General features: G+C 36.8%; 1 protein-coding gene across 1 annotated transcript; it reads right to left on the reverse strand.

Moving 5' to 3' along the window:
- Positions 1 to 5,986: 5,986 nt before the first annotated feature.
- LOC120200408 lies at positions 5,987 to 8,208 on the reverse strand. Its single transcript, XM_039201274.1, has 4 exons — positions 8,048 to 8,208; positions 7,307 to 7,772; positions 6,581 to 7,243; positions 5,987 to 6,445 (listed from the first exon to the last, which is right to left on the reverse strand). Exons 1-4 carry the CDS (start codon positions 8,206 to 8,208, stop codon positions 5,987 to 5,989), a joined length of 1,749 nt encoding a protein of 582 aa, XP_039057205.1.
- Between the last annotated feature and the right edge of the window lie 8,670 nt (positions 8,209 to 16,878).

Raw genomic sequence — 16,878 nt, forward strand, 5'->3', positions numbered from 1 at the left:
TGTTCTTCAGGGAAGATTGAATCAGGGTAGACTTGTTCCATTATCATTTATGAAATATCAAATCTTGAAAGAGATTTGATCTGTTCCACTTCTTCTGAGTGAATATATCAGATCTAGGAAAGTTGATCCATTGAATCAGGGTAGACTTGTTCCACTGTCGCTCAAGGAATACCAAATCTTGAAAGAGAGGGATCTGTTCCACTTCCTCTGAGGGAATATCAGATCTGGGAAAGTTGATTCATTGAATCAAAGCAGACTTGTTCCACTTACTCTGAATGGAATATCAAATCTTGGAGATATTGATCCATTGAATCGAAGCAGACTTGTTCCACTTACTCTGAAGGGAATATCAAATCTTGGAGAAGTTGATCCATTGAATCGAAGTAGACTTGTTCCACTTACTCTGAAGGGAATATCAAATCTTGGAGAAGTTGATCCATTGAATCGAAGCAGACTTGTTCCACTTACTCTGAAGGGAATATCAAATCTTGGAGAAGTTGATCCATTGAATCGAAGCAGACTTGTTCCACTTACTCTAAAGGGAATATCAAATATTGGAGAAGTTGATCCATTGAATCGAAGTAGACTTGTTCCACTTACTCTGAAGGGAATATTAAATCTTGAAGAAGTTGATCCATTGAATCGAAGCAGACTTGTTCCACTTACTCTGAAGGGAATATCAAATCTTGGAGAAGTTGATCCATTGAATCGAAGTAGACTTGTTCCATTTACTCTGAAGGGAATATCAAATCTTGGAGAAGTTGATCCATTGAATCGAAGCAGACTTGTTCCACTTACTCTGAAGGGAATATCAAATCTTGGAGAAGTTGATCCATTGAATCGAAGCAGACTTGTTCCACTTACTGTGAAGGGAATATCAAATCTTGGAGAAGTTGATCCATTGAATTGGGATCGATCCTGAAAATTAAAATAACATTTGTTAGTATGTGTTTGAGGATTCAAAAACATCATACCTGAAAGTCTTGGGATGATAATTTTTTTTTTGAAAATATTTTTCTTGTGGAAGCTTGTCTTGCCACGACAAAACATGAAAATTTGAATTGGTTATTTCTATGTTGGGTCTTTACATCTTTGTCCTTTTTAAGAGATTCTACAAATACACATCATTATGCATTTTATGTCATGGTCCTGTTTATGCCTAAAATGTGTGCAATGATGCTTTTATTTTTAAAGTATTTTCTTTTCAAACGAGAATTTTATTTTGTTAACGGTCTTGTCCTTCAGTTTGATTTGGGCACGAAAAATCAATCAACATTCCATCTCAATCAATAACCCTGATTAGACACTCTTTGGTTAAGCTTGACTCTGATTCTCTTTACTCTTTGAACCCATGTGCTTATCATGACCCGCTATTTAATCAGTGATAAAACCTCTTGGGTTATCCCACATTGTTGAGTATTCAAGTATATCCCAAGGCTTTAACTTCTTGTGGTATGACATTGCATAAGCCTTATTCTAAAACCATTTTCGGCTTCAGAATATCTGTATTTTCCAAAACTTTTTGTACAATAATGCACAATGACCTCATGTTTCCAGAGTTAATCTACATGTTTTTATTTTCAATAAGTATGCTTGCAATGTGGTTAAAAACATCTTTTTATTTATAAATAAAGATTTTTTGGATGAATACATGGTAAACTTTAACTGGAATAATAAAAAAACACAGTAGGCGTCCTCAGACATCAATAATACGAATGCTTTTGAACTGGCACGCCGTAAAAAGATCTGAGTGTAGCTTCTGTCAAGGGGATCTTGAGGATTGTGGTAATGCGTAAGGGTGTGAAGTTCCCCCTGTACTGCCAAATTCCCTACTGTTGGATATCATAAGCCAGCGTTTGAGTCTTGTTTACTTTCTTGTTATCCAAGCTTTTCAATTTCCAACCCTAACCCATGACTATCATATCAAGCCTTCAAAACTAATTCAAAACCTCCACCATGCACAAATTCTGAATTTACACAATTCTCAAGCCAACCTTTACGGGTTTTCAACATGAGACCTTTTCTGGTTTCAAGACGCCCTTTACAGGTTTTCATCTTGAACCCTTCTTTTATTTTTCTTTTCTTTTTTCCTTATTTTTTCTTTCCTTTTTCATTTTTTTTTCAGGCGAAATAGTTCTTGACTGCATCAGCATTCACAGGGTTAGGTAACTCTGGTCCATCCATCTCGGCGAGGATCAAAGCACCTCCAGAAAAGGTCTTCTTTACCACATATGGTCCTTCCCAATTTGGCATCCATTTTCCTCGAAAGTCTTTCTGAATTGACAAAATCTTTCTAAGCACCAAGTCTCCTTCTTGAAACTCTCGTGAACGAACCTTTTTATTATGTGCCCTTATCATACGTTTCTGGTACATTTGCCCATGACAGATAGCTTTTAATCTTTTTTCCTCAATCAGGTTCAATTGATCTTACCTAGCTTGCACCCATTCTGCTTCATCTAACTTAACCTCTGACAGCACTCGTAGTGACGGAATCTCAACCACGATGGGTAACATAGCCTCCATACCATAAACTAAAGAAAATGGAGTTGCCCCAGTAGACGTCCTCACTCAAGTTCGATAGGCAAACAGAGCGAATGGTAACTTCTCATGCCAATCTCTATAAGTATCAGTCATTTTCTGTATGAGCCTCTTGATGTTCTTATTGGCTGCCTCTACCGCTCCATTCATCTTTGGGCGATAAGTGGTGGAATTATGATGTTTAATTTGGAATTGTGTACATACTGACTCCATCATCTTATTATTTAAATTCAAGGCATTGTCAGTGGCAATCCTTTCTGGTAGCCCATACCGACAAATAATTTCCCTCTTCAAGAACTTGCAAACTGTTGACTGAGTGACATTTGCATAGGATGTCGCTTCTACCCACTTAGTGAAATAGTCTATTGCCACAAATATGGAACGATGGCCATTAGAAGCTTTGGGTGAAATTTGCCCAATGACATCCATGCCCCACATAGAGAATGGCCACGGAGCAGTCATTACATGTAATGGATGAGGAGGGGTGTGGAGCTTATCTCCATAAATCTGGCATTTGTGACATTTTCTGGAGAAATTGATACAATCAATTTCTAGAGTTGACCAATAATATCCAAATCTCATTATTTGTTTAGCCATTACATGTCCATTAGCATGGGTACCACATACTCCTTCATGCACCTCTTCAATGATTGTTCTGGCTTCTTTGGCATCCACACACCGTAACAAGACTTGATCATGACTTTTCTTGTACAAGACCTCACCATCAAGCACATATCCTGCCGCCATTCTTCGAATAGTTCTTTTGTCATTCTCAATGGCATGCTTAGGGTAGCTTTGATTTTTAATATATTGCAGGATATCGTAATACCAGGGATTTCCATCGTCTTCCTCTTCTATGCTATAGCAATGGGCTGGATACCCGTAAGCTTCCATCGTAATAGGCATCATGCTTGAATATTCATTGACTTTGAAAGCTGCTGCCAAAGTGGCCAGAGCATCCGCCATTTGATTCTCTTCTCTGGGGAGATAATGAAATATCACCCTCTCGAATTCTTTAATAAGCTCTAAGACCAACTTCCGGTATTCCACTAACTTCGTATCTTTTGTTTCCCATTCACCTCTGAGTTGATAAATTACCAGGGCTGAATCTCCGTATACTTCGAGTATTTTCACTTTATGCTCAATGGCAGCTTTCAGACCCAGAATACATGATTCATATTCGGCCATGTTATTTGTGCAATCAAAATTCAATCGGCTGGTGAAAGGATAGTGTTTTCCACAAGGTGAGATAAGAATTGCCCCAATCCCGTTCCCTAAAGCATTAGAGGCACCATCGAAATTCATCTTACATTGTTCATTAGTAAAGGAAACTGCATTCTCTTTTGAAATAACCATTAAATCTTCGTCTGGAAAATCGAAGTTCAGTGGTTCATACTCTTCAGAAACCCTACTTGCAATGAAATCGGCCACAACACTTCCTTTAACTGCTTTTTGGCTTACATATTGTATATCAAATTCCGACAATAAGATTTGCCAACGAGCCAATCTTCCAAATAAAGCAGGTACATCCATTAGATATTTCAGAGGATCAAGTTTAGATATGAGCCAAGTAGAGTGATACAACATATATTGTCTGAGCCTTCGGGTAGTCCAAACTAAAGCACAACACAACTTTTTTATTGGTGAGTACCTTGTCTCGCAATCAGTAAACTTTTTGCTGAGGTAGTAAATTGCTCTTTCTCTTTTCTCAGTTTGATCATGCTGCCCTAATACGCACCTCATTGAATTCTCAAAGATTGATAAGTAGAGGATTAATGGTTTGCTAGATATTGGTGGCATTAATACTGGAGCATTCGACAAATATCCTTTTATTGCTTCAAAAGCTCCCTGGCAATCATCATTCCATACCCCTGGGTTATTTTTACGGAGAAGGCGAAAAATGGGATCACACTTCTCAGTTAATTGCGAAATAAATCGGGCAATGTAGTTTAATCTTCCCAGAAATCCTTGAACTTCTTTTTGTGTTTTTGGGGGTGGTAAATTTTGAATAGCTTTGACCTTGTCAGGATCTACTTCAATCCTTTTTTTGCTTACTACAAACCCTAAGAGTTTTCCCGATGTTACCCTGAAGGTACACTTGCTTGGATTGAGTTTTAACTGGCAGCTCCTTAATCTTTGGAAGAGTTTCCTCAGATTCTTGATGTGTTCTTCCTCCGTTTTAGCTTTAACAATCATATCATCGACATAGACCTCTATTTCCTTGTGCATCATGTCGTGAAATAGTGTTACCATGGCCCTTTGATAGGTTGCCCCTGCATTCTTTAGTCCGAATGGCATCACCTTGTAACAGAACGTACCTCACATGGTGACAAATGTAGTTTTTTCCATATCATCTGGATGCATCTTTATTTGATTGTAACCTGAAAACCCATCCATAAATGAAAATAGAAAGTTTCCAGTTGTATTGTCCACCAGAGTGTCTATATGTGGCAGAGGGAAATTATCTTTCGGACTGGCCCGATTAAGATCTCTGTAGTCGACACACATACGAACTTTTCCATCTTTTTTTGGTACTGGAACAACATTCGCTACCCATTCCGGATACTTGGCTACTTTTAGGAACCTAGCATCAAATTGTTTCTTTACTTCTTCTTTAATTTTAAGTAACATTTCGGGTCGCATCCTTCTGAGCTTTTGTTGTACCGGTTTACATTCAGGCTTTATTGGCAATTTATGTACCACTAATTCAGTATCTAACCCTGGCATATCCTCATACGACCAAGCGAACACATCTCTGTACTCTCAAAGCAACTGAATCAGATTTTGTCGTCCCTCAGCATATATGATGGTGCCAATCTTTATCTCCTTTTTATCCTCCTCTGATCCTAGGTTCAAGATCTCAATGGGCTCTTCATGAGGCATAATTTGTTTATCTTCTCTTTCTACCATTTTTAGTAGTTCAGAAGATAAGTGGCTTCCCTCATCACTATCATAACCTTCAATTTCCCCTTGACATATGGGCAACTCGAAATCTATCTTCAGGTCAGACTCATCAGCATTCATACTATTGATATCGAAGGTCCTGAAAGAATAACAAACGAGAGGATATATACATATACAAATACAGGAGAATCTATCCCATATCAAAATAGAATGAAATAATAATATATAAAAAAGAAATAAATAAATAAATAAATAATGGAAATGATGATATTTTCCATTTCGTGAATTAAGAGGAATGCATCATTTATTAAAAAAAAACAGATAGATTAACCCCTTACAAGAGATCACCTATTGCCTCAGGGTTTAAACAATAGGGAAAGTTTTTGTGCATTACTCTGAAATAGTTTTGTAAACTACAGGTAATTATTCTGCAGTCCAATTGTTTAGCACAAAGCCTGGTGGTGCGGGATAGATGCCCATAGCCCTTCCGTCTTCGATTCCTTCCTCTGATATCACATTTATGCCCAAATCCTTCAGGGTATTTTCAATAACAGACTCTTTTGATGATCGACTCCCCTGAAACATATGACCCCCCAGATATGAAGGTGTCACGCAACAATGGGAAATTCATGGGTTCCCACTTAATATCTTCCCCGGCTAACCTGGCTTTCCTCATTTCCTGGCTCTTTTGATTATTTTTCAACTTTTCCTTTAAGGTCGGGTGATATCCCAGACCAAAACGGTCTCGCTTAATACCAGGAAAAACTGGACTAATATTTCCTTGTAGGCGGCTTCCCAGCCCTCTTCCAACCTTGGCTCCTCTTCCCATAGTCATTTTTAGTTCCATTTTGGTACAATTGGATAGCCTAGGCTTCGGAATTTTCTTTCTTTCGGCAACAAAGGTGGCATTAATGAATTCCAAGGCTCTGAAAGAGCACTCGACCGCATCTTCATCTATTTCGACATATGGAGCGGTAGTAGATATGGAAGCAATGATATCTTCCTCAGCATTAAGGCATACCAGTCTCCCCTCAATTACAAATTTGAGTTTCTGATGCAAAGTGGATGGCACAACTCCTGCCTGATGGATCCAAGGCCTTCCTAACAAGCAGTTATAGGAAGGCATTATATCCATTACAAGGAATTCGACCTCATAGGTTGATGGGCCAATGGTTAAAGGAATATCAATCTTCCCCAGCACCTCGTTCTTTGTTCCGTCAAAAGCTCGAACGATGCTTTGGTAATTTCTTATGTATGTACTATCAACTGGTAGTTTTTTCAATGTCACTAATGGCATCACATTCAGGGCAGAGCCATTGTCGATTAGTACTCGCGATAACACATGTCCCTTGCACCTGATGGTAATGTGCAGGGCTTTAGGATTGCCCATCATTCCGGACGGGATTTCATCATCAGAGAAAGAGATGAAATTGTCTGCTTGAATATTTGCAACCAACCGGTCTATTTTTTCTACTGGCACATCTTTTGGCACAAAGGTCTGATTCAAGACTTTCATCAAGGCATTTCGATGTGCCTCAGAGCTTAATAGTAGAGCCAGGATTGAGATGCGAGCTGGCAACTTGTGTAGTTGCTCGACAATGCTGTACTCGCTATGCTTCAAAAATTTTAAAAACTCCACAGCTTCGTTCTCAGTTACAGGCTCATTAATTGTTGGCTCATCATCTTTCAGCTGTATCTCGACCTTTTTTCCTTTATCCGGGGTTGCTATTTTTTCGGGTTCATTGGTCGGATTAGGAGAATAACACCTCCCACTTCTGGTGAAGTGGCCTACCTCATCCACCTATTCTTTGGCACCCTTTGAAACACCAACATCACCTAGATGGCACTCGTACCTCCAGGGGACCTGTTTGCTATCTTTATAGGGAAAGGACGACGGGGGTATGATCATCACTTTTGGGGTTATATTCTCTAATGTACGGGCTTTCGGCATAATAACCAGAGGGCAGTTGGAATTGTAGACTGCTTTGGATGTACCCTCGGAAGCACAAATCTCTACCTCTTCCTCCTCCATAGCTTCATGGTAAAATTCCATGTCTTTATTATCCATCAGCCTTTGAACCAAAGCCTTAAACTCATCACAATTTTGAATGACATGATCCTCACAACGGTGGTAGGGGCAAGCATGCTTATTCCCGTTAACATTAAAGGTCAACCAACCTATTTTGACCATTTGCCCCCATACCCAATGCATGGGTGATTTCACTTCATTGACTTTGGTTATGACTTTGTTCACTCTTTCTTCAATAACAACATTAACCCCTGTCCCTGCATGGTTCGGCAATGGGTTCTGAGCCACATTCGACTGCTCACTATACCGAAATTGATGATATTTCTTTTTCTTAATCTCTGCACCAACTTTTTAAAGGCCAGATAATTTTCAATTGAATGCCCCGATGCACCCGCATGATACTCACATTGAGCATTGATGTCAAACCATTTTGGGTAAGGAGGTTGTATTGGAGAAGTGTGGTAAGGTGACACCACTTTTTTGTCATACAGGATCTGGAATAATTCTTTATAGGTCATGGGGATAGGGTCAAATTGAACCCTTTCTCTTTCCTGTCTTGGTTCTTTCACTCCTTACGGGACAGGATTTAATGCTGACGACGTAGTGGCCGATGGTCGAGATACTGTAATGTTATTAGAATCATATTTCTTCACATTACTGACCTCATTATCTTTTCTTCTCACTGGAAGCTTTCGGCTAGATTCTCCCCCGTCTAGCTTCTCGCTTTTGATCGCCATCTCGATCATTTCTCCTGTATTAACTATGTCAGCAAAATTCTTGGACGAATTTCCAATGAGATGTCCAAAGAACGGGGCCCTCAGAGTATTTATAAAAAACATATTGGTTTCTTCCTCTTCTAATGGTGGATGAACTTGTACAGCCACATCTCTCCACCTTTGGGCATAATGCCTGAAACTCTCATTGGATTTTTTTTCCATACTCTGTAACATAATTCGATGCGGCCTCACATCTTTTACGTGCTGATATTGCTCTAGAAAAGCCTTAGCCAAATCCTTCTAGGATTTAATCTGAGCTGGGCTTAGCTGATTGTACCAACGGATTGATGAGCCTGTCAGGCTCTCTTGAAAATAATGAATTAATAGCTGATCGTTTCCCACATAGCCTGTCATTTTTCTGCAAAACATGGTAATGTGTGCAGAAAGACAACTGGTGCCATCAAATTTCTCGAAGTCTGGAACTTTGAACTTCGGTGGTAACACTAAATCAGGGACCAGACTTAACTCTCTAGCGTCAATTCCATATAAGCTAGCATATTCTTTCATAGCTCGTAATTCATGCTTCATTTGTTCACATTCTTTCTTAATCTCCTTATCATGTTTTTTTTGTCTTCCTCATCCAAATCAGGGACATCTTCAATTGGTTGTGGGTTCGTGGAAGAACCAGGTAGGTTTACTTGTATTTTTTTATTGGATGGTTGTGGCTTGTTGTGTGTGGATATACGGTGGTGTGAAGCCAGGGGGATATAAAGGTTCCTCAGCAGCAGGACCGATAACTGGAGCCTCTCCTTGGACCACACTATTTCCCTGTAGCAAACTAACCAACTTTGCCATCATGTCGTCTTGAGCCTTCATTATCTGTTCGCGCATTTCCTCTTACGCTTTCTTTAAATTCTCTTGCATTTCAGCTTGAACCTTCTCTATATTGACAATTCTATCATCCATTACCTTTTTTCGTGTGTTGTATGGATGCTTATAAGTGTCCAGTATTCTACCACAATAATTTTTATTAATCATGGTGTTTTATTAATGAGGTGTGAAAAATGTGATTAGAATGTTATTCATAAAAGAAAATACAATGTAGATGCAAGATGAATGCAATACAAGGTGTTGATTCTGGGACGATTCCTTAGAACAACTTTTTATATAGGAAACGAAGCTCAATTACAAGGATTAAACAGATCACAGATACAATAGAGCTATCTCTCCTAATTGTTGGATATGTCCCAGTAATTCCACTATCTTCTAGTTTTCTTCTGCCTCTGGATCCAGTTCTTCAATCACATTATCAGCTTCCTATGATAGATCAACCAAGTACTGAGCCACTCATTGAGCTTGCTGTAGGTATCTTGCAATGAGATCCTCCCTTTGCTTAACTCTCCGCTGAGCCTGCTCTCAACGATAGCGCCATTGTATAACTCCTTCATAAGGGACCAATGGAAGTTCATTTGCTCTTCTTTGCAAATCTTGAACTAAGGCCTCGAGTTCATTCGCACGCTTCGTCAATCTTTCTACTTCAGCATGTGAACTACTTTCTCGACTTCGATATCGTTGCAAAACAGTCTCTAAGCTCAAGACCCTATTCTTTAATTTCTCATTCTGGGTCTGATTCTCTTGCAATTGTTGTTCAAGGGAATTTTTGTCTCTCAAGAGTAATTTGGCCTGATGTCTACTCCGTTTGAGTTCTTCACTGCTTTCCCCGACTTCTCTTTTCAGTCCTGCCACTTCTTGCCTCCATTCAGTAGAAGACTTACTAGAGCTAGCAGATGCCTGATCTTTGATCATTCGCTGGTGTGATAACTGGAGGTCATTGAAATCCAATCTAAGTTGCTTCTCCACTTTTTTAATCCGATCAGCCCGACTCTTTTGGATGTCAATCTACAACCCTTTCTGATACACTTCATCTTCTAGCTTTTACAAAGTTACTCTCCATTGTTTCCTTTCTGCCTCAAAATCAAGCCTGGCTTGCTCGAGCGGAGACGGGATCACCCTAAGGTGTTCTTCTATAGATTGGATATTCTCTTGGTTGCCTATTGGAATATTATCATTAACTCGGTTGCTTCTCCACACCTCGTATCCTCGAGATAGCCTTGACTCAAAAGTAAAGAGATTTACCCGATGGGTGTGTCTCCAAGCATCAGTGACCCCTTTAACTTTATTCTTATATAGTTCTCCCCTGAATACGAACTCAGACTTAGATAACTCCCTTGTTTCCGGAATAAACTGTCTCGACCCAAATTGTCGGGAAACCAGTAATGGGGCATACCCTATAGATCCCCAAATACCAGGTAATGGAACCCAATCTCTATCTCCACATCGATACAATATGTCAGATGAGACATTCCATGAGGTACACCATAATATGTCACTGTCTCGGATACTTTTGAAAATGATCATCCACTTTTCCTCAGTAAAACCCCCAGGCCACTGCCGAGAAATGAAATCCTTCAACGGTGAAAAACCATTTAAGAAGACCCGACCAGGTACTCTCTCGACGTGTTTGAAATGACTAAGGATCCAGGTTAACAACAATGGTGCACAACCTATGAATCGTCCTTCCCCTTCTCTTCGGCAAGAGCTCAGGGAACAAAATGTTTCTACCAGAATAGCTGGAACTGGATCCACATGTCTATCCAATCTTTCGAACAGGTCTACCACTGATACATCAATATGCCCGAGAACTCTCGGGAAAATAACCAATCCATAGATACCTAGAGCAAAGAAGTCAATCATTTTTCTTCGATCAGGATGACAGTCAATCAAATCTCTCATAAGGGTCCAAGTAATGCATTCGCGGTCTCCTTTTTTTTTATGCCTCTCATAACCCATTCTTCACTCATGCCAGTCATCAGAATAAGTTTCTTCTTAAATGAAGGAGTATTTGGGGGTTTGGTGTATACTTTGTCTACTTGGAACCTCGGACAGCGAATCAAGGCACGATACTCCTCTATAGTAGGTGTCATGTCTACTCGGCCAAATGTAAAACAACTATAAGTGGGATTCCAAAACTGAGTTAGAGCTCTAAACAAATTCCGATCAATCGGGATATCAAGGAGATATGAAATATCACCATGGAGTTGATAGAACAATTGCTTATCGAACGCTTCCCATCTTCCCCAAATCTCTTTCAGTTCGTTCAGATCATTCTGACAAACGTTGATGTGAGTATACCCTCTCAGCTCTGATATATACCCTGGTGATAAACTGTCTCCATTTGTTAGTTGAGACTGCTCGGACCTTATCAAGACGTCTGGATTGTCCTCTACTTTTTGAATCATTTGTTCCATAATACTAGTCTTCTATATGGACATCAGTCATGGATCAACACCAATGAAATGAATAGTGCAATGCAAGATGAGGATAAAGTAAACAAAAAGAAAGAAAATCGGTCAGTAATCATAAATGAATTGACTAAACATAAATCAATTTATCGATAAAACCTACCCTACATGTTAGCTACCCAATCATGCTTTAGTAGATCCTACCCAGTCATGATTTCTACCCATATGCTTTTGTTATTCACAAAAATCCTAACCGCATGATATCTAATTCACATGTTTGTTCAGGAAAATAATCATAACCGCCTGATTTCTAGTTCGCATACATTTATTCAAAAAGGGAAAATAAATGACTCAAAAACTTTTCCTTGTGTACCCTCCTCACGGGACTCCTAAGTTTCAAGTCAGGCTCGACCTAAATTTGGGCTCTATGTTCACTATATACTGGGTTCGGTTCTAAAGTAAAGGGTCCTCGAATTGTCCTTTGCCGGTGCCCCCTTGGGCTACCGAACCCTCAATCCTGGCCCATCACAGGCTTTCGGATTGAGTTCAATTTGAGGGAACACACTTCCTTATGTCATTGCGGAGGTGAAAACCTCACGAGGATCATAAGGCATGAGCCCAAGGAGCATTTCACTATCCCGCACGGAGGTGAAAACCACACGAGGGATTAGTTACTTTCTCCTACTTAAATAGGACGGAGCGGGGTTTTAGCTCATGTTATGCGAATGCAGTTGTGCAGTGTGTGAGGAAAAGCGAAACAAAGCAAACAACACTAAACATAAAAATCAAGTCCCTGAACAATTATTTAATCTGACAACATTAGCAAACAGATCAATACAACTATTTAGTGGTTAAGCAAATTAAGAGTCAAAAAGCAAACAAAACTTATTTAAAACAAAACAAGGGATCAAAAACCAAATTAGAACGAACTTGTATTTTTTATTTGCAAAGACAATTAATTAATCAATTATCGGCCTGACTCTCTAAAAAAAGTCCCCAGCGGAGTCGCGAAGCTGTCGAAACAGATTTTTCCCGGGTGAGATTTTGGAAACCACACCAATTTTTAATTATTCTCTTCAGATTAAATTTAAATTAAAAATGAATGTGATTAAAAAACCTCTCGTTTCGAAAATTTGGAAATTCCTTTATGATAAAAATACGGTTCGAGGAGTCGCCACCAATCTTTGATTAAGGTGTGATTGGGCACCCAAAAACGTTTTGTCATTTTAAATAAAAATTAATTTTAATTAAAACAACAAATTTAGGTCCGTGTTACCAGAAAATGAGTTCGGGAGTCTGTTACACGTGGGGAAGGATTAGCACCCCCACAGTGCCCTAAATCGGTACCTAGTCGATTAATTAATTGTCTTTGTAATAAAATGTATAAATTCAAAATTAATTTGATTTATGATCCCCTAAAATAATATTTTTCAAAATTTTGGATGAAAGAATAATAATATTTTATTATTTTCTATCGAGAAGAAATGATCTATCATACCTTGAAGCAATCGATTCTTACTCCAATCGAAATAAAAAAATATTAAAATTTCATTCTAAATTTCAAAATAATAACACCCAAAATAATTTTTAGAGATAAAATAATAATATTTAATTGTTTATGATTGAACATTATTATTTTTGAAAACCCTTAAAAACACATGCAAAAGTAAAAAAAACCCATCAAACAATTGATTAATTATTTATTTTTACCAATATTTAATGAGAACAAGGATATTCAATTAATTAAATATCAAGAGACGAGACCATAGATTCGATCTAACTGTCTTTTCTCGATGAATTTAATTAAAAGAATACGATCTTTTCCTCAATCCCCAAATTTTATAAGACGGATTCAATTTAATTGGTATCACTTGATAGGATAGACTTTCATTTTAAAATTATCGAAAGTAACTTTCTTATCCGTTAAGACAGTCACTTTACGACAATATTAAAATGCTAGAATATTACCCTTAGTCAATTTATGTAATAATATCGAGTTATGCACGTGAGGATATCATGCAAATTATAACACTACTAATTAATAAAATGATACAAATAATGTCAAAGAAAATGTAAATATATAAAATAATGTTAACAAAATAAAAATAATCCACTTTGAGGTTAAAGAAAAAAATATTATAATAATATAACAAAAAATTAATGTTCACGGCGTTAACTTATTAAAACAAATGAAAACAAGATTTATATTTCTTAATTAATTTTTATATATATATACAACAAAATAATTAACAAATTTACTTAATATAAATATAATTTACTAAAACTATTATGGAACCATTTAATTCATTTTTAAACTTTGTAATATCACCTTTACACCTAGATTGTCATAAAAAATAAAAAGAAACATAAGGGTTGAAAATAAATGGGCGGATAAACCACTACAACAAATCTTACCTACTTTATCACTATCATCAATCACAAATAAATCAACCATAACACTAGGAGAAAGATTTGGTGAAACTTAAAAATTAAAATCGTAGATTAGATACAAATCAAGTTATAAAAATAAACTATCACATTCCATGTACTTAAATTGAAATAAACCTCTAAACATATATAAGACTTAAAAGAAACATGCAAAAATGTAAAGGTCAAATGTCTAAATTCAGCAAAAATTAAATACACTAACTTGGGACCAAAATTAAACGAGTATAAACTAAAGAGACAAAATTATAAACGTGCAAACATTGATTTGATGACTTAAATGAATTATAAATAAATATACTATTACCCTAATATCAAATAACCCTGAAAATTATAACTAAAATGTAAATTTGGAAAATAACTAAATCAAGACAAATACCAATAGATAAATTTGAAATAAGCCCTTTCGAGTGACTAAAGTGCAAATTCGCGCTAAAACTTAGAGGACTAAAAAACTAATTTACCCTAAAGTTGCTATATATCTCTTAATTTAAAAAACCTAATACTAAACTTATTCTAAACTAAACCCATACCAGCCGCACAACCCCCTTTCTTATCTACTCTCTCCCTCATTTTTCTTGTTAACCAGAAACTTCAAACAACAATTATGGTGACTACCATGGCTACACCCCACGCCGATCCTATCAAACGCATGCAAGCCCCAATTCCTACGAAGGTAAACACTCTAGTTTTTAGTTTTGCCTGTTAATCTCTCTTTATTTCATACTTGTTTTCATTTTAAAATAATAAAAAATGTCTAATATACCTTTGAGATGTTGAGTTCTTTTTTATGGTTTTCGAATGAGAATAAAATAAAATAAAATGCTTTCTCTTGATCTATGTATGGAACAAAAATAGGATGAAAATGTTTCTTTATTGATTTTGAATGGAGGGGTAAATCCCTTACATTGCTTCTCTGTTTGTTTCCCTTGTTCGAATGGTCACCCCCTGTTCGAATCCTGTGAATTGCTTCCCCCCTGATTGTTATTTGTTGATGGCCCTTCGAATGTCTTTTTTTTTTTGTTAATTTTCTGTTTTTGTTTGCTACTCTCCCTTCCGTCTTGTACTCTCCCTCGTATTTATGGTTGCTTCGAATCCATCTTTTTCCTTCTTCCTTGGATTAGTGCTGAAGCAGGTATGTTTTAATCCCATAATTTCTGGGATTTATTTTTATTTCAAAGTTTAGGTAAAGGTTTGTCGAATATTTTTGACTTGGGTGGCTGATTTGGTGCATGTTTTGTTGACTTTTGATGGAAGATAAGGAAGCATGGATGGCGTGGCATGTAGTTTTCAGTGGTGGTGCCAAATCTGTCATTTTTTTGACTTATGGGAAAAGGAAAATCCACTTGGACATAATGCAAAAGCCATATTCATGTATGGTCCACCCCTAGATGTAAGAAAATGATATTTCACCAATCCTGTGTATGAATATCTCATGTAAGAAAATGATGATTGGCTGCTTGCATGGCCTACAAAAGAATATTATTATTAATAAATAATAATAATAATGATAATAATAATAATAATAACGGGATGAAAAATCGAGTATCGATAGTATGTTTTGATACAGTTAAACATGCTCTGTAACTGGTTGTACTATAAAGACTGTTATTGAATATATCTCGATATATGTAGTGGGGTGTATATGATTAAGACAGGATTTTTCCTTCCTACATAGTAGGAAATATATCATAGGCCACTTGATTGAGTGAGACTAGAAATGCATGCCATACTCGAATAAGTTAATATGTGATATCACAAATTATTTGTTAGTTATAGTATACTCTAGATATCAAGAAACAATAGATGTGCTATACAAGTGTGACTATTCTAAGGCTTGATAAAGGACAAAAGGATGTAATACATAAAAGAGTTAATCACGAAGATGATATGTCGAATCATAATTTCTTGTAACTTAGGTGAAAATGGTATAGTGCTAGATGTCACTCATTGTATGTAATATTAGAATTGTTCTAATAATTACTATTAACATTAAAAGAACCTACAGGGTCACACCCTAGGATTGAAATGAGCAAAGATGTACAATTTTTTGTATGTTACTAAAATATATCTAGAGTTAAGATATGTATATTTGATATACATATGATTTTAATTATCCCGAATATAGTAAGTAAGCATTAAAAGAATGTAATTTAGATTACAACTCTTTTAATTGATATATAATTCAGAATAATTAAATAAGTTTTTAAATAAACATTAAAGATTGTAATTCAGATTATAAGTCTTTAATGTATATTTAATTTGAATTAATTAAATAATATTTTATTTATTAATTTGAAATAACTTTAAAAAACCCTAAGATGTTAAGGTAATTGATATATTTAAAAGAGGTATGTTCTAGCAGCCGTTTTACTTTAGCTGTTTTTCTCAAAATTGATTTTGGAAAAAGAAAAATTTTGCTCTCAATCGGGTGAACTAAGTAGAGGCTGAGACGTGTTTTTATGGAGGCTTATGATTCGAACCGTTCCAGATCACCACTTCTCGTTGCCGTCTTTGTTGTTTTTCAAAAAAAAACATTGTAATTATTTGCATCCTTTCCTCCCGATTTCGGTTTTACGTACTTGGATCGCTTGTGAGACCATCGAGTTTTGTTTCCACTGCGCTGTGGGGTGCACCGACGGTCCCAACAATGGTATCAGAGCCACTTGTACGATCCGGATTCGAGTTAAATTATTGGTTGATGCGATAAGTATGAGATACATGTTCTAGTTTTATCATTTTTAGTGAATATGCATGATATCATTATTGAAATCGATAACCGCAATGATTAATATGTTTATTGTTAATTTGTTTTTCAATCTATTTGTTGTTGCAAGGATTTTACGAAATCCATATGTCAATTATTGACATGATGATTCGTGGGAGTGCAATAGCAGATCGCATTTGGCAATGGAACAAAGGTTGTTCCGATGTAGAAAATCTT

Source organism: Hibiscus syriacus, unplaced genomic scaffold, assembly GCF_006381635.1.
Source record: "Hibiscus syriacus cultivar Baekdansim isolate YM2019G1 unplaced genomic scaffold, ASM638163v2 tig00005974_pilon, whole genome shotgun sequence".
Classification (NCBI taxonomy): domain Eukaryota; kingdom Viridiplantae; phylum Streptophyta; class Magnoliopsida; order Malvales; family Malvaceae; genus Hibiscus; species Hibiscus syriacus.

Bases quoted from the DNA above. Each gene is read 5' to 3' on its own strand.
- LOC120200408 (XM_039201274.1), bottom strand. From the start codon at position 8,208: ATGGCGATCAAAAGCGAGAAGCTAGACGGGGGAGAATCTAGCCGAAAG. The intron at 7,244-7,306 runs GTCCCCTGGAGG...GCCAAAGAATAG, and splicing joins CCTATAAAGATAGCAAACAG to GTGGATGAGGTAGGCCACTT. The intron at 6,446-6,580 runs GTAATGGATATA...CTTAATGCTGAG, and splicing joins CCTATGAGGTCGAATTCCTT to GAAGATATCATTGCTTCCAT.